The sequence below is a fragment of the Eleutherodactylus coqui genome, chromosome 2 (assembly GCF_035609145.1).
Source record: "Eleutherodactylus coqui strain aEleCoq1 chromosome 2, aEleCoq1.hap1, whole genome shotgun sequence".
Classification (NCBI taxonomy): Eukaryota; Metazoa; Chordata; class Amphibia; order Anura; family Eleutherodactylidae; genus Eleutherodactylus; species Eleutherodactylus coqui.
In genome coordinates this window covers 288,066,934-288,094,055 of record NC_089838.1, presented here as the reverse complement: position 1 = coordinate 288,094,055, position 27,122 = coordinate 288,066,934, and the positions used below count along the sequence as shown (strand labels likewise).

General features: G+C 46.9%; 1 protein-coding gene across 1 annotated transcript in view; it reads left to right on the top strand.

Moving 5' to 3' along the window:
* The window catches only part of LOC136610186 (zinc metalloproteinase-disintegrin-like), a 71,715-nt gene that overhangs the window by 4,860 nt on the left and 39,733 nt on the right, over positions 1–27,122 (top strand). The window contains exons 3-12 of the mRNA XM_066589429.1: positions 73–149; positions 537–615; positions 2,285–2,361; positions 5,041–5,221; positions 11,108–11,170; positions 11,283–11,354; positions 12,059–12,228; positions 14,539–14,623; positions 15,786–15,913; positions 17,104–17,281. Of these exons, the coding sequence (XP_066445526.1) occupies positions 73–149; positions 537–615; positions 2,285–2,361; positions 5,041–5,221; positions 11,108–11,170; positions 11,283–11,354; positions 12,059–12,228; positions 14,539–14,623; positions 15,786–15,913; positions 17,104–17,281 (1,110 nt within the window). The remainder of the gene's footprint in view (positions 1–72; positions 150–536; positions 616–2,284; positions 2,362–5,040; positions 5,222–11,107; positions 11,171–11,282; positions 11,355–12,058; positions 12,229–14,538; positions 14,624–15,785; positions 15,914–17,103; positions 17,282–27,122) is intronic.

Here is a 27,122-nt window from a genome sequence, read left to right as displayed (position 1 = left end):
CCTACCAATCGCCTACCACTTCTACACTATTTCTCAGTAAGTAATATATGAATGTGCCTCTTCTCCCAGCAGAGTGAATATCCAGACGTGGTACAATATGGGCTTGAAGTGGATAGTCAACCCATGGTCCTTCATCTAGAAAAGACTGAGTGAGTGTCGCTATATGTCCACAATGGTGTATTCATGTTTACCCAAAATGTCTTACAAAAATCACTATGTATTATTTTAACATTCACATTCCTCCTATGTCAAAGCTTTCAGTATAATTACCAGGATCTGTAGTAACCCTCCACAGGCATGGCTATAGGGCTGCAGAGGTAGACGTAGGTGTCTGTATGGCCACATAAGAAGCCACCAGTATTATATGTGCCACGTGGTGCTGTAGGTGGGGTCTCTGGTACACATTTTATATTGGAGCCCAGAAGCTTCTGACAATACATCTCTATCCTTATTGACCATATCCTGAAAGCAACCCACTACATGGAGTAAATATTACTATGTGATATATTCTAATATATTTCCTGTTCTTCTCACAGAGACTTACTATCTGAGAATTACACAGAGACTCATTACCTGACAGATGGTTCCCCGGTCACCACCAGTCCTGAGATGAAGGTAAGGTCATTGATATCACTATTGGGGCTTCAAAATCTTGACCTACATATTAAACATACAGACACATTACAGTCAGTTTTCATTGACAAACCTGATGATTTTTGTGTTAGATGATACCAACAAAGTCCTTAATGAAAACCAACATTAGTACATACCAATCCATCACCAAGTCCTCAATTCTTCTGCAACATGTTGTGTGTTGGAGGATATTAAATATTATTTCTTTGCAACACACCCCGAAGAGAACAATTGGGGGCAATTGTCCAATGGCTTCTATAACCCAGTTTAGTCCACACTTCCTTAGCATTACTTCATATGGATTAAATAAAAGATCAGTCAAATACACAGCATACTTGATCTTCATAACCCCGCTTGTGGGGTCATCACACTTCTTTTAGTGAATCTACCATGAGTTGGGAGGCCCCACACACACAGCAGCAAAATCTAGGAATACCAACAGGTTACATCAACCTTTTCCTCAGGAGTATGACTTAAGTTTTATATTATACTAGCCTGTTATCTGCAACTTCGTCCACGTGGAATTTGTATTTTTTTTATCTAAACTGTGTTTTGCTGTATATTGAAATGTAAAAAGTTTAAATAGCAAAAGGAATGTAACAGCGATCTGCTGTCAGCACAGTTCTGTATGTTTTTGGTCTTGCCATCTTTTGCCAGGATATACAGGTTTTCTGGGCTTTATACATGTGAGCACGCCACATACAGTTGCCCATGAGAAAAACAAGTTTTTTTCTAAATGTACACCTGTTTCCTTAAGTGTTTGCCCTCAAGCTTTATTGATCATAATCGCAAATGCAATTTTTAGAGGGAATCTCAGCCTTTTGAATTGAAAAGGCAAATCCATCAGTATTATCGGAATGCGTAGAATTAAAACTCTCTCCTTTTGCTATTCCAGTCAAAATAATGGCTCTTACAATATTTTGCTCCAGGTGTATAATTTGTAATCATGTGCCGTTGCACAGTTTTGTCGCATCTAGAGCTCAGCTTTTATTTCTTACACAGCTAGGATAAAATAAAAGCTGTGCTGTGATTGGTTGCTATTGGTTATACTGCTGAGGTAAAATAAAATCTGCGCTGTGATTGGTCGCTATGAGCAACACAGATTTTTTTAAAATCTCAATCCATGTTAATGTGTCTTTGTTCAACTTTTAATTCTGGGGAACGCTGGCTATCCCTGTCAGCTTAATAATCGCATAAGTGCGGCAACGATGTCTGCCCTCACGTGTCCGCCCATTTGGGGAGGCCTAGCTTATAATGTGCACCCCCTTCCCCTTTGCTACAATTAATAATTACATACGTGCGGCAACGACGTCTTCCCGTATGTGTCTGCCTGTTTGAGGAGGCCTAGCTTATGATGTGCACCCCCTTACCCTACGCCTCGCCGCTGCACCCCCTTACCCTACGCCTCGCCGCTGCAACGGAGCGGAGGTGCACCTGCACATCACCAAATAAATCAGTCTTATCACACTCCCTAGAGAACTCTATCAATTTTCGGGATAAAACGTAGACTATGCCCTTCCTTAAGATGCAAGCTATCTCCATGCCATATTTGATCAAAATTGATTTAACGGTTCAGTCGTGAAAAGGCAACAAACAGACAGAGTTACTTTTGCATTCATAATATTAGTATGGATATATTTGTATTTTCTAGGATCATTGCTTTTATCAGGGGTATGTGAAGAATGACAACAGTTCACAGGTCACCCTGAACGCGTGCAATGGATTAAGGTGAGATATGAATAATGAGCTCATAACAAAAAATGCAGCACCAGAACTCCCTTTTGCTCTAATCTGTAATAATGCTCCCACTTTTTTGTCCCAAATTTTATAATTCTTTGTTTATGCCTCCATCTGTAATAATGCTCCCCTTTATACTTCCATCTGTAGTAATACTTCTCCTTTTGCTCCTATGTGTAATAATGCTCCCCCTTTGCCCTCATCTGTAATAGTACCCTGTATGCAGTAAAGTAAAAAATATTATCCTCGCCTCTTTGGCTTCCCCATTGCTCCACAACATTCTTTTCCTCCTGCACTTTGGGAACATTTGGACTAGAGATGAACGAGTATACTCGCTAAAGGCAATTACTCGAGCGAGCATTGCCTTTAGCGAGAACCTGCTGGCTCGAGACGGAAGGTTCGGGTGCCGGCAGCGGGCCGGGATCTCCGGGGAGAACGGGGAGATCACTCTCTCCCTCTCTCCCCCCGCTCCCTCCACCTGACTGCCGCTACTCACTGCTCCCCCGCACCGGAACCTTCCATCTCGAGCGGGGAGATACTCACTAAAGGCAATGCTCGCTCGAGCAATTGCCTTTAGCGTGTATACTCGCTCATCTCTAATTTGGACACCACTGCAGCCAATCCCTGACCTCAAACGCGTAGGCCCCCGGGATTGGCGACAGCAGCTTCATGCTGAAAGCACGTGACTGCAGTAACCAAAAGCATAGCAGGATCAAAACGAAGCAGAGGAAAGGGGAAGTTATTATCAGTTTAAACCTCATTTACCACTTTTCTTCCTAAGCCTCCAGCTTATCCAGACCCATTTGCAACTATATACTGTTCTCCCTAGTGTTAATTATGAGTGTGTTACTTGTGTTAAGTACTTCAAATAGTTTTGTATCATCTGCAAATACTGATATTTTACTGTGTAATCCTTCTACCAGGCCGTTAAGAAATATATTAAAAAGAATCGAGCCCAGTACTGACCTCTGTAATACCTCAATAGTAACAATGACCCAATCCGAGTATGTACCATTTATAACCACCCTCTGCTTTCTATCACTGAACCAGTTACTTACCAACTTACACACATTCTCACCCAGACCAAGTATTCTCATTTTATATACCAACCTTTTATGCGGCACAGTATCAAACACTTTGCAAAAATCAAGCTATACGAGACCCAATGACTTTCCATTCTAGAACTTACCTCCCCAGATCAGATTGGCTTGATAGGAGCAACCTCTGGTAAACCCATAATGATATGGACTTATACAGCTATTTTCATTAAGGTGCTCCAGGATAGCATTTGTTACAAACCATTCAAGCAATTTACCAGCCTATAGTCTCTGGCTTCACTTTTTGACTCCTTTTTGAATATTGGCACCACATTTCCTATGCCCCAATCCAGTGGAAAAGGCTCATCATGGTCTATCACATCACTTAATTTGCTTAGAACCCAGCGGTGTATGCCATCAAGACCCGACAATTTGTCTATTTTAATCTTTTTAGGGTTGCTCTACACTGCTTCCTGGGTTCAACTGGTGAGATTTAATGGAGAGTTTACATTATCACTCTGCATTTCATCTAACATTTCATTTTCCGGTGTGAATGCAGTGAAGAAGAAACTATTTAATAAATTAGCTTTCTTCTTATCAACCCCTACAATTTTTCCATCATTACTTTTTAAAAGGGCCAACACTTTGTTTTAAACTTTTTACTACAGAGCCAAGGCACATTATTGTGGCCACCAACTAATATCCAGAGTAACCACCGTGTGCCGCACGGACAGCAGTTAGATGGGCTCCGAGTGACTCAATGAGGTGCTGGTAGATTGTCTCAGGTATCTGAAGCTATTCTGACTGCAGTGTACCCCACTATTGCTGGAGAATGTGTGAGGAAGGATCCATAGAGCAAATACAATTGATGTGGTTTCACAGATGCTCATTTGCGTTCAAGTTTTGGTCATTCCAACCACTGTCAGACATTTCTAGCTGTGTGACACATCACATTGTCTTGCTAGAAATTCCCATCTGCCCCAGGGAAGACAAACGGTATGCGTGGGTGTACATGGTCTGCAGGGATGGATTCATAACCAAATTGGTTCAGAGGTCCTTCTACATGGATGAGCAGGTCTAGAGAATGCTATGAAAAAAAGTCCCCAACCAATAATGCTGCCACCACCAGCTTGTGTTCTTCCACTAATAGTTGCAGGATGTTTGTTCTCTGAAGTTTCTTGCCCATCCATCTGATGAAGCTGAAAACGTGATTCATCGGAGAAGGCAACCCTTTGCCAATCAGCAATGGTCTGGTCCTGATGCACAAATTTGAGCATTTTCTTCGATTACACCTTTGATAGTATATGTGCCGTGACCATCCGTCTTCTTTGGAGCCCCATGCACAGTAGGGTTTGCTGAACAGTTGCTTTAGACATGTCTGCTAGTCCCCTGGTACATTTTCATGGTCAGCTGCTGCACTGTAGTGTATCAGTCAGCCCTCGCACACTTTTGTAGCCAATGTTCACTTCTCATATCAATTGCATGGTGTTATTCGCAGATTTCACGTCGGTTATTCCGAATGGTGCCATTTGTCCACTCACAATGCATTTTCACGATAGCTACACATGAACAATACACAAACTGCACTGTTTGAGAAATACTGACTCAAACATAATGTAATATTCTATTTCAGTGGTATAATTGAGACAACAGAAAATAAATTCTTGATTCAACCCCTGAATACATCAGACACCGGAGCACATGCTGTCTACCAGTATCAAGCCCAGGAGACTCCAAAAACCTGTGGTGTGGATGACACAATGATCAATGAGACAATAATGACCAAGACAGACTTCTCAAGTAGTAATCCAGAGGTGAGAGAGACAACTATCTATCCATCTATCAATCTATCAGGTTTACTCCAACAATCATGTGCTTTGTGTCAGGACAGTGTCCGGGATATGGGGGTCCCTGAGATATCCCGCAACCCCTGTCCCTGCCTACTTGCCCCCCTGGGCTACCCCCCAGGGCGACAACTGGGCGACGGTCCCTACCCTCACTAGGGAAGCGGGAACACGGGAGACAAACAGACACTGAGACAAGCAACGGTAGAATGGTCAGACAATCCGGGTAGGCAACAAGAGGGTACGCAGTACGGAGGGGTCAGGCAAAAACGTAGTCAAGTCCAAAAGCAGGTGTCAGAAAAGCCGAGGTCACAAGAGCAGTCAGGATAAACGCGGGTGCAGCTGGAGAACCAAACTAACACTGGCGAGGCCTGAGAGGAAAACACACCTATTTAAATGCTGTCAGCGCTCCCGCCCCAGAAGCTGATTGGGGCGGGGAGCCTGACAGCAGCAGGGCTAATCAGGGCGGTGCTGGGGACACGCCCCCAGTCTAGCTGCACAGACAGTTACTAGGGAAGCCAGCCTGGTAGTCAGGACACTAGAAGCACCAGCTGCCTCCCTAGCAACCCGGCGGCGACCAGTCTTACAGCGGCCCGGGGAGATCACAAGAACCGGGGTACCTCTGCGCCGCGCTCCTGTACCCCGGGTGGCCGGACCGGTGGTGCGGGCACGGCGGCCCCGAGAGTTGCCGGTTCTGACAGTACCCCCCCTTCTACGGGGGTACACCGGACCCCCATGGCCAGGTGCGGGCTTAAGCGGGAAAGCCCTGTGGAATGCCTGGACTAGGCGTGGCGCATGAACGTCCCTGGCAGGGACCCACGTCCTATCCTCAGGGCCAAATCCTCTCCAGTGGACCAGGTACTGCAGCCCACCTCTAACCCGTCGGGCATCCACAAGCCTTTCTACTTCATACTCCAGTTCCCCCTGTACCAGAGAGGGAGGAGGCGGGTTCTGGGTGGGGAGAACTGGAGTCACATACTTCTTAAGCAAGTTCTTGTGAAAAACCTTGTGGACCTTCCAGGGGTCAGGAAGTGCCAACTTATATGACACCGGGTTGATAACCTGAGAAACCGTAAATGGGCCAATGAACCGAGGAGCAAGTTTCAGGGAGGGAACCTTAAGTCTCAGATTCTTAGATGATAATAAAACCTGCTCCCCGACCACAAAAGGTGCAGAGATAGTACGTCTTTTATTTGCGTATTTACGCAGTTTCTCTTGGGAACCCTGAAGGTTCTTACGAACCTGGGCCCAAACTGTGCACAGTTCTTCGGCGGATATGTCGGCGGCCGGATTGTTCGAGACCAAAGGAGTAGAAAGCGAGAACCGGGGATGGAACCCATAGTTACAAAAAAAAGGTGACAGTTGGGTCGACGAGTTACCATGGTTGTTAATAGCAAATTCGGCGAGAGGTAAGTAGTTGGCCCACTGATGCTGGTTATCAGAGACAAACAGTCGCAGATACTGGATAAGTTCTTGGTTCATCCGTTCCGTTTGTCCGTTACTCTCGGGATGGAACGCGGAGGAAAAGGACAAATTAACGTTTAGATTTTTACAGAAGGCTCGCCAGAAGCGAGCGACGAACTGAACCCCTCTATCAGACACAATATCCTCGGGGATGCCATGTAACCGAACAATCTCCTTGATGAACATCTCAGACAAAAGTTTGGCGTTAGGCAACTTGCCAAGTGGAACAAAATGAGACATTTTGGAGAAACGGTCAACTATTACCCAAATGACCGTATTCCCCAGCGAGGATGGCAGATCAGTAATAAAATCCATGGACAAATGGGACCATGGCCTGGACGGAATGGGCAAGGGCAGAAGAGGCCCCTCAGGACGTCTCCTGAGGTTCTTCCCCCTTGCGCAAACCGGGCACGCGGACACAAATACCCGTACATCCTTGGCCATGTGCGGCCACCAATAGAGTCTGGCCGCTAACTCCAGAGTACCCCTGATACCGGGGTGTCCAGCTAGGACTGAAGCATGTGTCTCCTCTAACACTTTCAATCTCAGTGACAACGGGACAAATAATTTGCCTTCCGGAAGGGCTTCAGGAGCAGATTGTTGAGCGGCGTGAATGAGAGGTGAAAGGTCGGAGGAGACAGCAGCGAGGACCACCCCGGGGGAGAGAATGCTCTCAGGCTCCGGCTCGGAAGGTTCCGGAGAACCAAAACTCCTAGACAGGGCATCAGCCTTGACATTCTTAGAACCGGGTCTATAGGTAACAACAAAATTGAACCGAGAGAAAAACAAGGCCCAGCGGGCTTGCCGAGCATTTAACCTCTTAGCGGAATCTAGATAAGTGAGGTTTTTATGGTCAGTGAGTACCGTAATCTGGTGATGGGCTCCTTCCAAAAAATGCCTCCACTCTTCGAAAGCCCACTTAATCGCCAGCAATTCCCGGTTGCCTATATCATAGTTCCGTTCGGTGGACGAAAACTTCCTAGAAAAATAGGCACACGGTCTAAGGTTGGTGAGAGTGGAGGGACCTTGGGACAGTACCGCTCCCACACCAAACTCAGAGGCATCTACCTCCACCACAAAAGGACTGGACAGATCCGGTTGTACTAGGACAGGTGCAGACGAGAACGCCGCCTTTAGGGTATTGAAGGCCCTCAGAGCCTCAGAAGACCAGGTCCTCACATCTGCCCCCTTTCTGGTGAGGTCCGTTAGAGGTTTAGCCACCACGGAGAAGTCTTTAATGAATTTGCGATAGTAGTTGGCGAAGCCGAGGAAGCGTTGAAGGGCTTTCAACGACCCTGGCTGAGCCCACTCCGTGATGGCCTTCACCTTTTCAGGATCCATCTGGAAGTCGCATGGCGTGATGATATACCCCAAAAATGATATCTTTTGTACCCCGAAAACACATTTCTCGAGTTTAGCAAACAGCTTGTTATGTCTGAGTCGAGCTAGCACAGTCTGAACGTGAGTATGGTGACTCGGCAAGTCGGAGGAAAAAATCAAAATGTCGTCTAGATATACAACCACGAACACCCCCATGATATCCTGAAACACTGAGTTCATGTACCCCTGAAAAATGGCGGGGGCGTTACACAATCCAAAAGGCATAACTAGGTATTCAAAATGCCCGAGGGGCGTATTGAAGGCGGTTTTCCACTCATCCCCCTCCCGAATGCGGATGAGGTTGTATGCTCCCCTGAGATCAAGTTTAGAAAACCATCGGGCACCAGCGACCTGGTTGAGGAGGTCAGGAATGAGTGGAAGAGCATACTGGTTTCGGACTGTGATTTTATTTAGCTCTCTATAGTCAATACAGGGCCGGAGACCCCCATCCTTCTTCTCAACGAAGAAAAACCCGGCACCCACCGGGGATTCTGAGGGCCGGATGTGCCCCTTGGCCAGGCTGTCCTGGATGTAGTCCTTCATGGATTCTCTCTCTGGAACCGTAACGTTATAAATGCGGCCCTTAGGAAGTTTGGCCCCAGGAATCAAGTCTATTTTACAGTCCCATTCCCTATGAGGGGGCAGAGCTTCAGATAATTGTTTGGAGAACACGTCAGAAAACTCGGAGAGGTATTCTGGTAGGGGGCTCCCCTCGCAGGTGGAGATTCCCACCTTCACCGCACAAAGGTGGTTGGCACAGCGGGGACCCCACTTTACCAGTTCCAACGTGTCCCAATTTACTACCGGGTTGTGCTCCCGGAGCCAGGGGAGGCCTAGGACGACGTCCACAGACAAATCTCTCATCACTAGAAAGGTGCAGGTTTCCACGTGTAAGGCTCCTATAGTAAACCTTACTTCAGGGGTTACCAGATTAACCACCCCTGCTTGCAAGGGAGTGGAGTCCACTCCTGAAACCAGAATCGGAGTTTCTAAACGTAACAAAACCCCGGACAGTTGAGCAACGAAATTAAAGTTAACGAAATTAGCCGCAGCCCCCGAATCAACAAAGGCTTGCCCAGTACGGTGGAAAGCATGAAATTCTAGGGTGCAAGGCACTAACATTTTGGACAACACAGGGAGTACCTTGGCTCCTAGACAGTCCCCCCGATAACTGCCTAGGAGCGGGAGTTCTTCCTGCCGTGGCTTCTTAGCGCAGGTAGCAATGCGGTGACCCGGCTCCCCACAGTAGAAGCAGAGGTTCTTCTTCAGGCGGTGTTCCCGTCGTTGCTCGGGGTTCACGGCTCCCAGCTCCATGGCCTCGGTGGTGGGAGGGTAAACGGTCGGGTCAGTCGAAGAAGTAGACGTGGGGAGTGGGGTGGTCCGAGCGGCGTGTCTGGCCCTCAAACGTCGGTCGGCTCGAATAGCCAGCGACATGGCTTGCTCCAGGGTTTTAGGCTCTGGGTGGGCCACAAGTAGGTCCTTGAGACCCTCAGACAGACCGGTCAAAAATAAGTCTTTTAGGGCGGCATCGTTCCACCGGGATTCCGTACAATGTTGACGGAATTGGGAACAGTAGTCCTCCGCCATCTTACAACCCTGGCGCAGGGCCAGAAGTTTGGAGACTGCGTAGCCCGCCCGGTCGGGTTCGTCATAAATTTGACCCAGGGCGAAAAAAAAGGCGTCAAGGGATAGTCGGGCTGGAGAGCCAGCTGGTAGCGAGAAAGCCCAATTCTGGGGCTCTCCCCTCAGGCGGGTAATTACGATTCCCACTTTCTGGTATTCAGTACCAGAGGAGTGGGGGCGGAGATCAAAGTAGAGCTTGCAGCTCTCTCTAAATGCAAAAAACTGATCTCTCTCTCCGGAGAAGCAATCCGGAAGCGTGGCTCGAGGTTCTGACATCGTTCCTGGAGCGGACGAGGGCTGCATGGGACCTGCAGCTGCCACTTGTTCCCGTGGCTGCAAGCGGGCTGTTAGGTCCTGGGCAAGGGTCGTAAGGACCTGGACCTGGTTCGCTACAGCCGCCACGGCCTCCATCGAGGGGCTCAAAGTTGCCGGGCGGATGCAAGGGTCTGACCTTAGTTCGGCCAGTGTTACTGTCAGGACAGTGTCCGGGATATGGGGGTCCCTGAGATATCCCGCAACCCCTGTCCCTGCCTACTTGCCCCCCTGGGCTACCCCCCAGGGCGACAACTGGGCGACGGTCCCTACCCTCACTAGGGAAGCGGGAACACGGGAGACAAACAGACACTGAGACAAGCAACGGTAGAATGGTCAGACAATCCGGGTAGGCAACAAGAGGGTACGCAGTACGGAGGGGTCAGGCAAAAACGTAGTCAAGTCCAAAAGCAGGTGTCAGAAAAGCCGAGGTCACAAGAGCAGTCAGGATAAACGCGGGTGCAGCTGGAGAACCAAACTAACACTGGCGAGGCCTGAGAGGAAAACACACCTATTTAAATGCTGTCAGCGCTCCCGCCCCAGAAGCTGATTGGGGCGGGGAGCCTGACAGCAGCAGGGCTAATCAGGGCGGTGCTGGGGACACGCCCCCAGTCTAGCTGCACAGACAGTTACTAGGGAAGCCAGCCTGGTAGTCAGGACACTAGAAGCACCAGCTGCCTCCCTAGCAACCCGGCGGCGACCAGTCTTACAGCGGCCCGGGGAGATCACAAGAACCGGGGTACCTCTGCGCCGCGCTCCTGTACCCCGGGTGGCCGGACCGGTGGTGCGGGCACGGCGGCCCCGAGAGTTGCCGGTTCTGACACTTTGTATAATACAGGTGTCTTATCATGTGCCATTATTTTTATTTTGGCAGTATTTAACAAGGGGTGTAGCTAGTGGGGGCCATTGGGTCATGTGCATTGAATGTTGTCACCCTATCCATGGCATTTAGATATAAGGCTGGGTCAGCAAATCTGAACCTTTATCCTAACTGAAGGAAAGCCTCGGTAGGGCTCTGTATAAAATATTTTTCCATCTGTAATATGATATTGATGTTCCTCTTCTTTACCTTCATAGAAAGAAGCATTCCTACGGTCAAGAAAATATATCCAAATGTATGTAGTGGCGGATAATTCTATGGTAAGAATATATTAAATGTATGGCAAAAATAATCTGCATATGTAACATAATGGGTATATAGGTAAGCATGACTTGCTTTAAACTACATTATTAATGATCTCCTTTCTTCCAGTTCCGTAGATTTAATGGCAGAGAAGACGATATCAGGAGGAGAATATTTGGCATTGTAAATTTTGTAAATCAGGTGAGTTAATGCAATAATATGTAATACATATGGATGTATAGAAACATCTTTAGATGTTGTTGTTGGTAGCCGTTTAGTCACTCATGACCCTCGGCGTCCCTAAAGGCTCCCTCGTTCTATGTTTTTCGGTTTTGCACTGCTTCTTTCAGTTGTGTGATATCCATGCCAGTTTCAGCTCTGACAGTATCAGCCATCGTGTCCTTTGGCGGCCAGGTCTTCTTTTATGATTGATCTGTCCAAGCATTATAGATTTTTCAAGCGACTTTGCTTGCAATACAGGCTTTAGATGATCACCTTCAATTTCAATTTAATTTCCCTGAACAACAGATATTTGTCCAGCCTTTGTTTGGACACTTCCATTGAAGGAGAACTCACCACCTCCAGTGGTAACCTGTTCCACTCATTGATCACCCTCACTGACAGAGTTATTTCTAATATCTAATTTACATATCCTTCCTTTCAGTTTCATCCCATTTCTTCTAGTCTTTCTTTGTGCAAATGAGAATAGGGCTGATCCCTCTGCACTGTGACAGCCCTTCATACATTTGTAGACAGTTCGTAGGTCTCCTCAGCCTTCTTTTTTTGTAAGCTAAACATTCGCAGATCCTTTAACCGTTCTTCATAGGACATAATTTGCAGACAGTAATTTACGACATAAATAATAACAAAGTCACTAAGCGAATTATATCTAACCTCACCCTTAGGTGTATAAACCTTTAAATATTTTTGTGGCTCTAACTGGAATGGAAATTTGGAGCAATGAAAACCAGTTTAAAGTGGTCACATCTGCTAACACCAATCTACAACGCTTCTCTGAGTGGAGGGAGAAACAGTTGCTGAGTCGGAAACCTCACGACAATGCGCAGTTCCTAACGTAAGTCTCTTCTACAATCATCTACGACATATAATCTGTAAGAATATTTATGCAGAAATTACCCACTGTGTTCATTGATTGAGTTAAATTATTATGCAACGTATGACATGCGGGAAGAGGCCTGCACTCTCTGAGTAGTTTCTAAGATGTGGCTGAGGAGCCATGTCACAGTGGTGATGAGTGCAGCAGGCTCTTTGTAATATTGTGCACCGTTGAAGGTATGCAACATGATCTGGACGACTAATGGAATTAGGTGATCGTGACGCCAGTGCCTGGATTAAAAGCTTTTAGTAGAGAAATCAGATTAACACATGTTTGTGAGTAAACTACAGGCACACCATTTACTTTCAGGCACTTGATTGTCTGAATTAATATTGAGCACCAGAAATTGCATATACACAGTTTAACACTTTATACATGGATAAATAAACTTTGAGAAGGCACCTGCGATAAGAGAAGGCTAGCTATGGAGAGACTGACGAGGAAATAACTAGTGTAATCTAACTAAGCTGAAACACTTAGCTAAAGATTCTCCAGTACTCACAAAATAGGACACTCTGGGAATTCTGTCATCTCAGCAGCATGCGATACTGGGTCTGTGTCAGTAGAAGATCACTGCTTGGAAAGATTTCAAGTCTGGAGGACAGATGCAGAGTAATTAACAAGCTGCACACAGACTGTCAGGACCGGCGGCTCTCGGGGTCTCCGTACCCACACCGTCGGTCCTATCTCTTGGGCTGCGACGCAGGGGTGGCCTGGTCTTTGTGAATTTCCCTGGCCACCGTAATCCTGGACGCCGGCTACGGACATGCATTCCCGTGCTCAGGAAGCTGGCGCTTAGGTAGCCGGGTTGCTAGGGACACAACTGGTGCCGTCCTGCACCGCGTCCATGTTGCCATGACACCCAGACGTGCTTGCTCTGCACTCACTGCTTGATATCTGGGTCTCTGCTCTGGACTCGCTGCTTGTTGTCTGGGTCTCTGCCTGTCTTTAGCAGGCGCTGGGGGCTGTTTCTCCCAGCGTCCTGTGATTGGGTCCTGCTGCCATCAGGCTCCCCCCCCCAATCAGCTGCTGGGGCGGAAGTTCTGACAGCATTTAAACTACTCAATTTCCTCCTGCCTTGCCAGTGTATGTTTGGTCTCCAGCTACACCCGCGTTGCCGTTATTTGATTCCCTGTTTTGACTTGCTCGCTTCGGACCCGACTTGCCTTCGCCTGACCCCTTGTACCTCGTTCTCTCCTGTTGCCAACTCAGATTGCTTTACCTGCCTTTGTGTTTACCTGTATTTGTCTGTGAGTCTGACTCTTGCCCTGCATCCCTAGCGAGCCTAGGGACTGTTGCCCAGTTGTCGCCCTAGGGCCTAGCCTTGGAGGGGCAAGTAAGTAGGGACAGGGAGTGCAGGTAGTTTCAGGGACTTCCACTTGCCCGGACTCCAGTCATGACACAGGCTTTCTGGAATCTGTAATTAAGTTTCTCCAATTACAGAACAGAGAAGGGGGAGAAACTGTGCGTTAGAGCTTCACATGGCTGTCAGCTTCCTCTGTGTCTGTCTTGGCTTCCTTTCTCTTTCCGCACTCCCTAAGTACTCTCCCTGGACTTCCGCCTCCTAACACTGTTATAATTTCTCACTGCCCACTCCAAATGAGCTGTAAACCCCCTCCCTCCAGGGATTTTTACAGTTCAGCAGCTATGTGATATATGATGGTGAATTGCCTAAATAACCTTAACTCTTTAGTTCCCTATCCTGACTCCCTCCCTTTGATTAAATGAAGTCCAGCATAACTATCCTTTGTTAAAGGAACTGGTAGTTAGAACAGTTGCTCTTAACTTGCAGGTAAAGTATTTCTATTCCGTAGTGCCAGTCGAGGTCACTACAGTTACATTTGCAAATCCTTTGTTGCTTTTGTACTAATTTTGGGTTATTTCATGATGTGTTTTTGAATTGATGTGTAGAGCTGCTTTGAAAAATTAGCTAGTGGTCCTTTGAAACAGACATTTTGTCTCCTACCAGCTGACTGCTCTCTGGTAGCAAGAAAACAGCAGAGTTCATTATGAATTTAGGTATAGATATGAATGGAGAAGGATAATCATGTTATTCAAATAGATAAAAGAAAGCAAGATTTGTAAAGCTATTCAATGACTTTTATAGAGTTTATATGAATTACCTTGGCTGTGATTGTAAATTGTCTAAATTGATGTAATTGTATTGTACATTTTGTAAATTGTTATTCAAAAACAAAGTTTTCTTTTTAGTCATTTATAGCACCTGCACATGAGTAGTCTAACAGCTGTCCCCCTTGTGTTTCCCAGGAACATGGATTTTGATGGCCCTACTATAGGATTTGCATGGATCGGTACACTCTGTAGTAATACCCATTCTGCAGCAGTTATACAGGTAAGATATATATCTTATTAGAAAATATATGACAATCATCATGTAGTATATGTATATAACGTATGTTACTTAAAAACTAGAGTTAAGTGAACTTTTAAAAAGTTTGGATCAGACAGTTCACGGAATTCTGGCAAAGTTCAGTTCAGTCCAAATTAGTTCAAACCAAACTTTGTCAAAAACCTTTTGGCTTGAACCATTGCCTTACAGTGCTGGGGTCCTACCTTCCCAGGTTCAAATCTAACTAAGAACGACAACTGCTTGGTCACATTTGAACCTTGGTCACATTTGAACCAAGGCAACAGTGCTAACCACTGAGCCACCATGCTTCTTCTGCCTTCTTACTCTCCTCCTCCTCAGTGATTTTATACCAAAACACGCACAAGAAATTCAAATCAATTATAAAACTATTTGATATATAGGCAACATGTGAATTTCTGTTTATGCCGCAATGACAAGCAGCACCAATAAAGAAATGTGCATAGAGAATAAAATCTAAACTAATTATCTTTATTAATTACATATATCTTAAAAACAAATAAAATAATGTTGACAAACCCATGATGATATAAGCAGCCCCCAAGGTCTAAATGTATCCATATATTACAGTGGAATATTATTAAAAGTCAGTAAATGCATCCATTTGGGAGAGAAAATTCCTTATAAACATTTCCCAATGAAAATAGCCCACATACAGTATGCACAGACTAACAATGACCACAGGGATGTTGTGCCCCAACATGCATTTTGCTGCTAGCTTCGTCTATCAAACAGGAATTAGCATTATTGGGGGAATTTGCTAAGACTACACTGTGCTTAGTATAATTTTCCACAGGGCACGGCACGCTTAATACATGAAGAGGCGCATAGTTCTCCATTTATTAGCTGCATCTCCGGCTCCACTGTGCGCAGTCTCAGAAATGTATGCCAATTCTGACCCGGGGTACATTTCTGGCATAATTTACCCCAGTTTCTGTGGTCTTCCATGCTGATGAGAGAGATACCCAATTCTTGGTGTCTGGTGGCGGATTGTTAGGTTGTATTCCCTGGTGTCCAGACATTACTCAGTTTTATAATATCACCTTTGGCTTTTAGTAATTATCACTAATTACTCTTTCGGTAAGTATAAACTTCTCATCATGAGGTTTTAATATTTTGTCCCCAGGATCACAGTGAGGATTATATTCGTGTTGCTGCAATTCTTGCTCATGAAATGGGGCACAACTTGGGAATGAATCATGATGATAATTGTTCTTGTCGTGCCTCATCTTGTATCATGGCTGAAAGTTTAAGGTGAGTGAATGTAAACACATGGGAATATAGATGTCTATATTATATACTGATCTACTTGCTGTTGCCTGTTGCTTACGTAGTTACGATATTTGCTGTTTGGAAGTGCATGCTACCATATACACCAATGCAAATGTAAATAGAATGCAGCATACAGTTACTGATGGCTTAGGTTAATAAATACACATGTAAGAGTGTAAGGAGGTCAGTAGACTAACGTCTAATAGGCAAAGCTGTGATTGTATGTGGGGTAATGTTGGTAGGGATGGACCGGCCCATCAGATGACCAGAGGACTGTCCGATGGGCTCAGGCTCTGGCACAATAATTTAATACCGAAGGACCCTGATTGACTTTTCACACAGGACGGAATTGTCCGCAGGATGCAGCACAGATGTGGATTTTGTCAACCTGTGCGGATTTTGTTGACTATTTAACTGCAGAATGTATTTTGGGTAAAGTCTTATGGAATTTATTAAGTTTTTTTCTGCAGACTTTAATTGCAGAATTACATCCCCTTGATATTGGAAAACCGTAAAACAATTCCACAAGATGTCATTAATTCCACAGCAGAATTCAATGTTGTGGTTTTTAAGCAAATATGCATGGATTTTAACAGGAATGGGATTCAAGCCCCATAGGGACAACACTATGAAGCATAAATGTCCGTGCACTCCAGTTCTATCCTGTGTGAAAGGTCCTCTGCAGTTCAGCAGAAGAACTGCTCATGAACTACAACCAAACACTAAGGCCAACTTCACATGAGCACAAGCTTATTTGCATGCACCTGAGCACAGCGTTCTTGCAGAATGAGGGCTCCTGCAAACAAGCATGACATATAAACACTCGCAAAAGTGTGACTTGATTGTGCTGTGAAGGTAGCGATATCATGTGCTCTCGCAAGCTTAGCACTGTACTTTTTTGCGCTGCCAGAACTGTTCACAACTGGCTGGGCAGCCTAATTAGCAGGCTTCCCATCCTAATTAGTTCCCGATGTTATCGATTAACATCGCACACTGAACTGCACAATTTTACGATTTCATGTGTGATAAGTGCACATGTCCATAGACTCCTATGGAGTCTTTGGTGTGCAAATGCACATACATATAGAGCATGCCGCGTATGCTAATCATAAAGCATATTAAAATACACTGGATGAATGCTCAGTACTTGAACTATCTCTCTCTCCACATAGCCGTATCACCCCGAGGACCTTCAGTACCTGTAGTCACCAAGAGTATCAAAATTTTATTCTGGGACATATGCCTCTATGTATGAAGGACAGGCCGAAGAAAAAGGAAATCATATCTACTCCTGTGTGCGGCAATAAATTCACAGAAAATGGTGAAGACTGTGACTGCGGCTCTGTGGAGGTAACTGAGTATTTTTCTCCCTATTGTCAGCCCCTTAGTACATGACCCGGAGAGGTTAGAGTAACCTCTGCTGCAGCCAACCCCGCACATCTATTCTATAACGACAGACTAAGAATTATCTTTGGATAAGTTGGCCGTAGCTGCCATTTTATTAACATAAAAATATCCAGTAACATCACTTGAAAAATGAGGAAGAGTCCTTGGAGCACCAATTCCCTTTTCGAGATCAACATGCCTCACACTAACCCTACCATTTTGCAAAACACAATATGTCTGTTCAACTTAACTCAAGCCCTATTAATACCTTCTACCGACCAAACCATCCGCCAAAGCTTTCATGTAATGATCTCAGATCATAGGACCACCATTTTAGGAAACAGGGTGCAAAGGTGCAAAAAATCAGATTGAACATCCCTCCGAAGCTCTGGAGCTGGGCGGCTCCCGAGTCCATTCCCATCCAAATGCAACATTAATATGTCAGAGCTTCTTCCATCCGTGAAAAACGGTTCACTTCCTGCAACACCTGACAACATCGCATCCCTCTAATCCCCAACCACCAAATAACTGCCACTTTCTTCCGAAAACCTAGCTGCCTCCCGTAACAGACTCACTCTTGGCCTTTCCACTACTTATTAGTGGCCCAAACCCAGCTCCACCAGCACTTTCCCCAAAAAACCCTTTAACTGAAACCTTGAAAGAAAAATCCCGTCCTTATGTCTGAACAAAGGAGCACTCCTTCCAACCACCAATGCCTGATACTCCAAAAAACAACTTACCAGACACATTACTGCCCCGATACTTGCGACAACACCACCTTTGGTCCTTTACCCAACTGATCCATTTTTGACCATCGTAACCAAATCTCCAACCCCCACTGGTGAGACTGACATCAGGCAATTCCAACCTTCCTCCAACAACTTTACTGGGAGAAACCAGCTCACTCATCCCGAAAGCCCCACAGAAGGCAAACGCAAAAAACAGCGAAACAAGCACTGCTCCTAACTATTCATACAAATTGTACCCAAAACCCCACCAATGTGCTCCAACATTGCACATGTAACACGCTATTTGCTACCCTTCCCCTCTGAAATGCTTTCTACGCCTGTCGCACCAAAAAATTCTTTGTAAGATCATGAAAACCCTGCAGTTTAAAACCAAAAGCGAAACTTGCCATGAACCATTTTGACCTTGGCCACCGATCATCCTTTCAGTGACACTTCCCCTAAGAACCATAGCAAAGCATCAACCGTATAACCTTCAGACTGCGCCTTATCCATTCCTCTCAACCACTGCTCCAGCTCGTGCCACGTACACCATACACCATCCATATACCCCATGCCAGTGAACTGAAGATCAGTTGACCCGCCGCACACCTTCCATAATTCCAGAGGACATGGCACTCTCTCCTTCTCCACATGCTGCACCAGTGAATGGAAACGAGCCTACTGGAAATGAGAAAGGAATCCACTATAGAGTTTTCAAACTCTGGATTATGTACTGCTACCACCCATGCATTCAAAGATAAGCAGGCTAAAACCAAATATCACAACAAATCCACCACCGGCGGTGAGTGTGCAACTACTTCACTAATAGCTTGTACCACCGAAACAAATCCCCCCAGAGTGACACAGCGACCACTACTGGAAACAGCTCCAATAAAACCAAATTTTTTACCACACCCAACTGTACCCATTCCTCGGGCCAGGGTGCTGCACATCACTGTCCTTTATTAAAATTCTCCAAAACCAACAGCCCCAGCTGCATTAGTAGACAACTTACAATCAAAATTTTCCACAGAATTTTCCATAAACAAGGAATGCCCATTGTACTTGGCCAAAAAATTCGACCACAATTCCAAATCAGCCCTATTCACTGCAGTAACCGGAAGAAAATGATGGGCTGATTAGACCCCCACCGTTGCACCTGCCATCATCGGCATAATCCGGCATGCAAAGTATAATTTATCCAGCAATGACTGCAAATTCTTAAGGGTGATTTTCTTGGAATTGTATGCCCCCTGCAGATCCTGTCATAATGATTTCAATTTGTCCTTGGGAGGCCGCATTTCATTCTTTCAGTATCAATCGTAATACCAAGAAAACGAAAGGCACATCACCAGACCCTCTGATTTTTCCAGAGCCAATGGGACTTCAAAACAGCTAGAGACCTATTGCACCGTGGCTAAAAGTAAAGCACAAACCCTGTAATCCGCAGGACCTACACATAAAAAATCATCCAGGTAATGCAAGGCTGACTGAAAACCTGACCCATCTCACACCACCCACTCAAGAAAGGAACTAAACAACTCAAAATACTCGCATGAAATGGAACAACCCATTGGCAAACACCTGTTCTAAAAAAAAAAATTGCCCTTCCCAAAAGCACCCCAATAAATGAACAACATCAAGGTGAACAGGGAGCAACTGAAACTCCACATTGATCTTAGCCAACAATGCCCCTGTGCTACAATGCTGCACCCATTTTATAGCTGCATCAAATAGTGTATATACAATCGAAGAAAGGTCAGGGGCTATCCCATCGTTGATGGACTCCCTTTTTGGTTAAGATAAATGATGGATTCTCTTCTTGGGAACGACCCCCAGCGGAGCGACCACCATCTTAACTGAAAAAGGGACCTGGTGTACCGGAAAAGGAATCTGAAAACCTTCCAAAAACCCCCAAAATAATAACTGTGCCTTTTCCGCATCGAGGTACCTACTTAGAAAGGGGGCAATCTCGTGAACCTTCACTAGTTTCCTCTCTCTTAATGTCAGTGTTCGCTTCCTTGCCTTTTGGTCTTCTGAAACATTTTGATGCCCCATGGGAGGCCCACTACTAATAGAGCAATTGTGTTTAAACCGACAACTTGCCCCAAATTTACACTGGCCTTCGTTGAATTGCCAGCAAAAACCTGCTTTTTGCACTGCTGATGCCCTTACTCCAGTAGTAGAGTTAGCCCCGCCGCTTGAGCCGGGAGACCTGGCTCCCCTGGGAAAGGGCTACCGGTATTGCAATGGCGCCATCACCTTTAACAACAGCCCAATATCCTTATGATCTGAATGAATACTGGATCTCAACGCCTTGCGCTGACAAAACTGTTCATCATACCGCAACCATGCTTGACCCCCGTATGTCCTGTGACCTTCCCCAATAGAATCTAGGTAACAAAATAACGCCGAACAATTAACCGGCACTTTCTCCCCAATTACTCCTGCCAAAATAGCAAAGGCCTGTAGCCAATTCAAAAATGTTTGGGTATTAGTCGCCACCTCTTCTTCCCTTCCTTTTGGACTCCATTCTTTTCCCTCTCTCCAAAATAATATTTCTCTAAAGGTAACAGCGAAAAAATCTCCACATATTCCATATCTCTTCCCTCACTTCCTTATTCAAATGTGCTCCCAGGGGACCCTCAAAACATATATACACCTCTCCCTTCTCCTTGTCGTCCAACTGAATTGCCTCCCCATGCTTCTCGGTCTGTCACTGTCACACCGCATGTACGCTGTACGCTCCCAGTCTCCAGACTACCCTCTCAGCTGATACCAACCCCCATATCACTCCTACTCACTGGCAGCAGCCGAGCTGATGCTGAAGAGGGGCCTGCCACCGGCCTCGTCCCCATCTCTCACTCACACCGCAACAACAAATCGCTCACGTTCCCCAACAACAACCGCAAATCCCCACTTACAGCACCCCCAAAACTGCACCATTACCAACATCTAACCCCTCTCCCCTTAAATGACCCACAATAACATTATGAGACAAACAAAACAGAGAATCATGCTCACCAGGCTGCATGGGAGTTATGATCTCACTGGCCGACCCCACAGGATCCTGAAGGTCAGATTCGCTTCCTGGTCTCATCCGACACCATGTTGTCCTGTTGCCGCATTCTCCCTCCAGCACCCTTTGCTGCTCTCTGCCTGACTCCTTGCTGCTGGTCCCACTGCGGAACAAACACTGCCGACCTCAGCCGTGCAGCGTCGCTCCCAGAGTGTTTGTCCTGGCTCTCTCATGGACTGGTAAACTCTGGGGAGCTCACTGTACATCCGACTCCCCTCCTCCACAGACCCGTCCGCCCCCTGGCCGGCACCTCACCAATGGGGGTCACTGTGCTGCTGGCTCTCACTGCTGAACTTTGCCTGCTGCCTCTAGCCCTTGTGGTCATTCTCGCTTGCATCGTCCGACGATCAGATGACCCCCCCAGCCAGCACCTCACCAGGGGATTTGTCCGTTGGTCCTTGCCGCGCCCAGCCGCCCGAGGTCGCAGGCCCTGCCCCTGAACCAGCCTGGGCTTACCTGCGCACCGTCCCTGCCGGCAGCTGAATTGTACTCCTCCTGAGCTGCGCCTCCCTGCCCACAGGAGTAGGTAGAGAAATGCTGCCCAGAGGGTTCCCGGAGGGACTTCTAAGCCGCCACCAGGCACATAGTGTTCCCTACTCCTCGACCAGCCTCGTGGGCAGCCTGGCCTGTCGCAAACACCTCTCACTCTCACCCGATCCTCCAGCTGGCCCTGGAACACAGCCAAGTGCCCCCGGAAACCTGCACCTGTAACCCAGTGCAATGCATGATGGCTGCCGCCTGGAGTTCCGCCAACACTGTTTCAATGTCCGCCATTACTGAAACCTGTCCTGCTAAGCTCACACACTGTAACTCTTCACTTCTTTCTCCCTCAAGATGGTATTCCTGCTCAGTAACCCCCCTTTTATATCCTAAACCACCTTCTTTGCACTCCACCCAATCATCCTCACATACTCCCCACCCTTAACGCTCTCCCAACCCTACTTTATTAACGCTAACCTACCTAACTCCTCCATCATGCAGCGCTTCCCCCTACACCCCATAGTGACCCCTCATTCCAGCTCCATACTCAATTGGCTATGTGATTGCGAGGAGGGGTACGGTTTATAGCGATTTACTGATAGGATGATGCTGTTTTCTTTGTATTGGTACTTTTTTTTTTCAGAGAGGGTGGGAATGGAGAAACACAGCTAAGGGCTGCTTCACACTGGTGAGGGCGATATTGCACCATGATTCACGGCCCGATATCGCCCCCACAATCCTTCTAAAACCCCTGGATGCGAGGCATTTTCACATGGAAACAGTCTCACATACCTGCAGAGCTGAAGGAATTCCTTGGCGTGGCTGTCACAGCTACAGCAGGGGATAAATGGGGCCGGCGCTGATTGTTTTCAGTGGGCGATATTGCAAAAAGACAGGACATGCTGCGATTTTTTTTTTATACGCAGCATCACAGGTGATGAAACACAATTGAAAACATCACAAATGAGAATGAAACCATTGAAAATCATTGGCTTTAAAATCATGTGTCTTCACTCTCTCGTATAACCAGAAAATCGCATGATTTTCTCGCCAGGGTGAAGGCCCCCTAAGAAGGAAAAAGAGACAGGAAGTAGTTGATAGAGGTACTTGGTTGAGGACAGAGGTTGTAGCAGAAGACTCTCCTGGTGTTTTGCAATGTTGCAAATAGTCATAAGGATGGTTCCCTCCAGGAGAAAGATACAGCTATTGAGAAGCTTGCAAAGTGTGAAGGGACCAGCTAAGCTGTAGATAGAGGGGAAAGAGAATCTCTCTCATTTTGTGCTACGGTGCAGCAGTCCGAGTCTTATGAAGAGTGGAACAGATTAAGGCCTCGGTCAGACGGGCGTTTTTTCGCGCGATTTGCACATGCGATCTACGCATATATAAACCCAATGCTTCACAATGGGATCGGTCACATGTCCGCTTTTTATGCGGATGTGAGATAAATTATAGGACACAACGATTCAAGGAACACGCCTATCTGCGTTCTGCGATTTCTTGTGTTCTATATATGCGCTCAATGGGGCCGGCGGCAGCAGCGCCGACCCCATTGAGAACATATACTATAAAGATCGTTCTCCTCTGCCACAGCTGTAACAGCTGTGGCAGAGAAGAACGATGTTCGCCCATTGAATTCAATGGAGCCGGCAATACAGTCGGCTCCATTGAAAGCAATGGACTGCTGGCGAGCGTGGGATGAATTTTCAGGAAGGGCTTAAAAATATAAGCCCTTCCCTGAAAACCATCCTAAAATGTGTAAAAAAAAAAAAAAAAAAAGTATACTCACCTTTTCCCTGCAGACGGAGTTCAGCTCCGTCCAGCCGGCAGTTCTGCTGAACTGCTCTGTGTAGTATTCAGCAGGCGGGGATTTAAAATCCCCGCCTGCTGAATGGGCTGCCTCTGATTGGTCACAGCCCTCACCAATCAGAGGCAGCTCTCACTCACCCATTCATGAATTCATGAATGGGTGAGTGCTGCCTCTGATTGGCTGAGCACAGGGACCAATCCGAGGCAGCTCTCAGCTATTGAATGACATTGTTCTCCTCTGCCACAGCTGTGACCGAGGCCTAACAGGTTTGTCAGATACAGTGAAGATACTTGAAAGGCTGAAGATACAGTTCCTTCGTTCCCTTCTGTCCGATGACACCAAACCCAAGCTAGTGGGTCTGAAAGGGAATCATCCCTGGTCAGCCGAGTGTAGAGTTGTTACAGATATCCCAAGCTCATGGACCTAAAAAATGTTTAGTGAGACAATTATCATTTATTGCTGATCTCGGTCAACTAAGCTAGGTCTCTGAACAGCAACCGTCCAACTTTTTTTGACAGATTGAGATACCCCAGAAATAGTCAATAGTTACTGATTTTCTATTTTTCAGTTAATAAAGCATTTAGCAATGGTGACTTCATGTCTATTAGGCTGACATCAACCCAGAAAACTAGGAAAGCCTTGAACCCACCGCCTACAGTCCCTTATTTTACTAAAAGATGGCCATACACATTAGATGTGTATCAGCTGAATCCTCCCACCTGATCAGCTAATGTGTATAGGGGCCTCCAACTCTCCTCGATGGCAGATGGAGTTCAACTGCTTTTGTTCTCGGAGAGGTAAGCTGGTGCCAGAGTCCACTGCCAACAGCTTTCTCCCATCTGTAGGTCCACAACACATGCACACTTGGCCCAAGACAAACATGCAATTGCATAGGAGTGTTGGGTAAGTAAGTCGTCTGTCCGAATGAGCCTTTGGCAGACAGCTATCTCATATGTATGACCAGCCTTAAGTTCTGTAACTCCAGTTGATTGAAATACATAGTTGGACATTAGTCTTCTCTTTTTTTAAATGTTACTCGGATAAGAAGTGGGGTTCCAGCTCCCTGATCCCATCGGTGTAACCTTATGATGCTATTTTTGGGTAGAGGGACAATTATTAGAGATGAGCGAGCATGCTCTTCCGAGCTTGCTACTCGTTCGAGTCTCACCGTCAAACAGTACCCTAATGTTTCCTAGATCACTGCAAACCATTTCAGTTATACCGTTCTCAGTCTGCAGTGCACTACGCAGAGTTTAGGGACAGAGCTGCTGACATAGGGAAAGTTTTACAGTCGGGATCCTCTCTACAATAACTCCAACGGTCCTTCTTAGGGCCACTCCTCACCGCGTGCATTATAGTTGTGGCTGGCTGGGAGCAGTAGTGCACCCTTTTTTTTTTTTTTTAAAGCATCCAGCCCTGTGCAGAGCCTTTCAGTTATACCATTCTCAGTCTGCAGTGCATTAGACTGAGGTCTCACCGTGAAACAGTACTCTTATATTTCCTAGGCCACTGCAAACCATTTCAGTTATGCCGTTCTCAGTCTGCAGTACATTAGACAGAGCACTGCAAAGTATTTCAGCTCTGCCACTGTGCAGAACGTCTCACAATACCCTTTCCTTGAGGGGGTTTAGATAGCCGCAGTTACCAGCACTATCCACTGGCTTTAGAGTCTTCTCCCACTCCATACAAACTCTCTTATCTACAAGTCTCTGTGAGCGGTAAATTACCCCTAGGTATCAGCACAAGACAGCGGTTTAATTTTTTTAAGTCACAGCATAGAGCTTCCGCTATCTACAAGTCTCTGTGTGCGGTGAATTAAGGCCCAGTTGTCAGTGCTGTACAGTGAGGTAATTTATTTGGGCCATGCTCTATCCTTAATCCGCCATGATGAGGAGTAGGGGTAAGGGTCGAGGACGTGGACGCGGATGCAGGCGTCCAAGTGAGGGTGTGGGCACAGGCCGAGTTTCTGGGCGGGTTGAATCACAGCCGGCTGCTGAGGGATTAGGAGAGAGCCACGTTTCTGGGGTCCCCAGATTCATATCATAATTTGCGGATCCGCATGGTAGACCTTTATTACAAACAGCAGTGCGAGCAGGTCCTGTCATGGATGGCAGAAAACGCGCCCAGCAATGTATCGACCACCCAGTCTTCTATGTAGTCCACTACTAACGGCCTATGGACTGCAACTCTGAATCCTCTGACTGCTCCTCCTTCGTCCCAGCCTCCTCTCTCCATGAAAATGACATTCTGAGCAGGCAGACTCCCAGGAACTGTTCTCGGGTCCATGCCCTGAGTGGGGAAAAAATGGTTCCTCTCTCAGCTAAGGAGTTTGTCGTAACCGGTGCCCAACCTTTGGAAAGTTCCAGCAGTCTGGGTGATGAGGCTGGAGACTTCCGGCAACTGTCTCAAGAGCTTTTTGTGGATGAGAATGATGAGACACAGTTGTCTGTCAGTGAGGTAGTAGTAAGGGCAGTAAGTCCGAGGGAGGAGCGCACAGAGGATTCGGAGGAAGAGCTGCTGGACGATGAGGTAACTGACCCCACCTGGCTTGCTAAGCCTGCTGAGGACAGAGCTTCAGAAGGGGAGGCAAGTGCAGCAGCAGGACAGGTTCGAAGAGGCAGTGGAGTAGCCAGGGGTAGAGGCAGGGCCAGAGCGAAGAATCCCCCAACTGTTTCCCAAAGCACCCCCTCGCGGCAAGCCTCCGTGCAGAGGGCTAGGTGTTCAAAGGTGTGGATGTTTTTAAGTGAGAGCGTGGACGACCGACGAACAGTGGTGTGTAACCTGTGTCGCACCAATATCAGCCGGGGAGCCGCCACCACCACCAGCATGCGCAGGCATATGATGGCCAAGCAACCCACAAGGTGGGACGAAGGCCATTCACCGCCTCCGGGTCACACCACTGCCTCTTCCCCTGTGCCACAACCTGCCACACAGATCCAATCCCCCTCCCAGGACGCAGGCATAAGCGCCTTCCGGCCTGCACCCATACCCTCACCTCCACAGTCCTCCACTCCATCCAGCAATGTCTCTCAGCAAAGCGTTCAACTGTTGCTAACACAAGCGTTGGAGCGAAAGCAGAAAAATGCCGCCACCCACCTGCACGCACAAGCTTTAAACATGCACATTGCCAAATTAATCAGCCTGGAGATGCTGCCGTACAGGCTTGTGGAAACGGAGGCTTTCAAAAACATGATGGCGGCGGTCCTGTGCTACTCGGTCCCCAGTTGCCACTATTTTTCCAGGTGTGCCATCCCCGCCCTACACCAGCATGTCTCCCGCAATATTAACTGTGCCCTCACCAACACAGTTACTGGGAAGGTCCACTTAACTACGGACACGTGAACAAGTACTGGGGGGCAGGGCCACTATATCTCCCTGACGGCACATTGGGTGAACTTGGTGGAGGCTTTGACCAAGTCAGAGCCTGGGACTGCTCACGTCCTACCTACACCAAGAATAGCGGGTCCTACCTCGATGCTGGTATCTGCGGCATATTATGCCACCGCCTCCAAAGCCCCCTCCTCCGCCACCTCCACCTCTCAATTAAGAAGTGTGAGCACGTCACCAGCAGTCGGTAGTGCGTGGCGTGGAAGCACAGCGGTGGGCAAGCATCAGCAAGTCGTGCTGAAACTAATCAGATTAGGTGACAAGAGGCACATGGCCCCCGAGCTGTTGCAGGGTCTGACAGAGCAGACCAACCTCTGGCTTTCG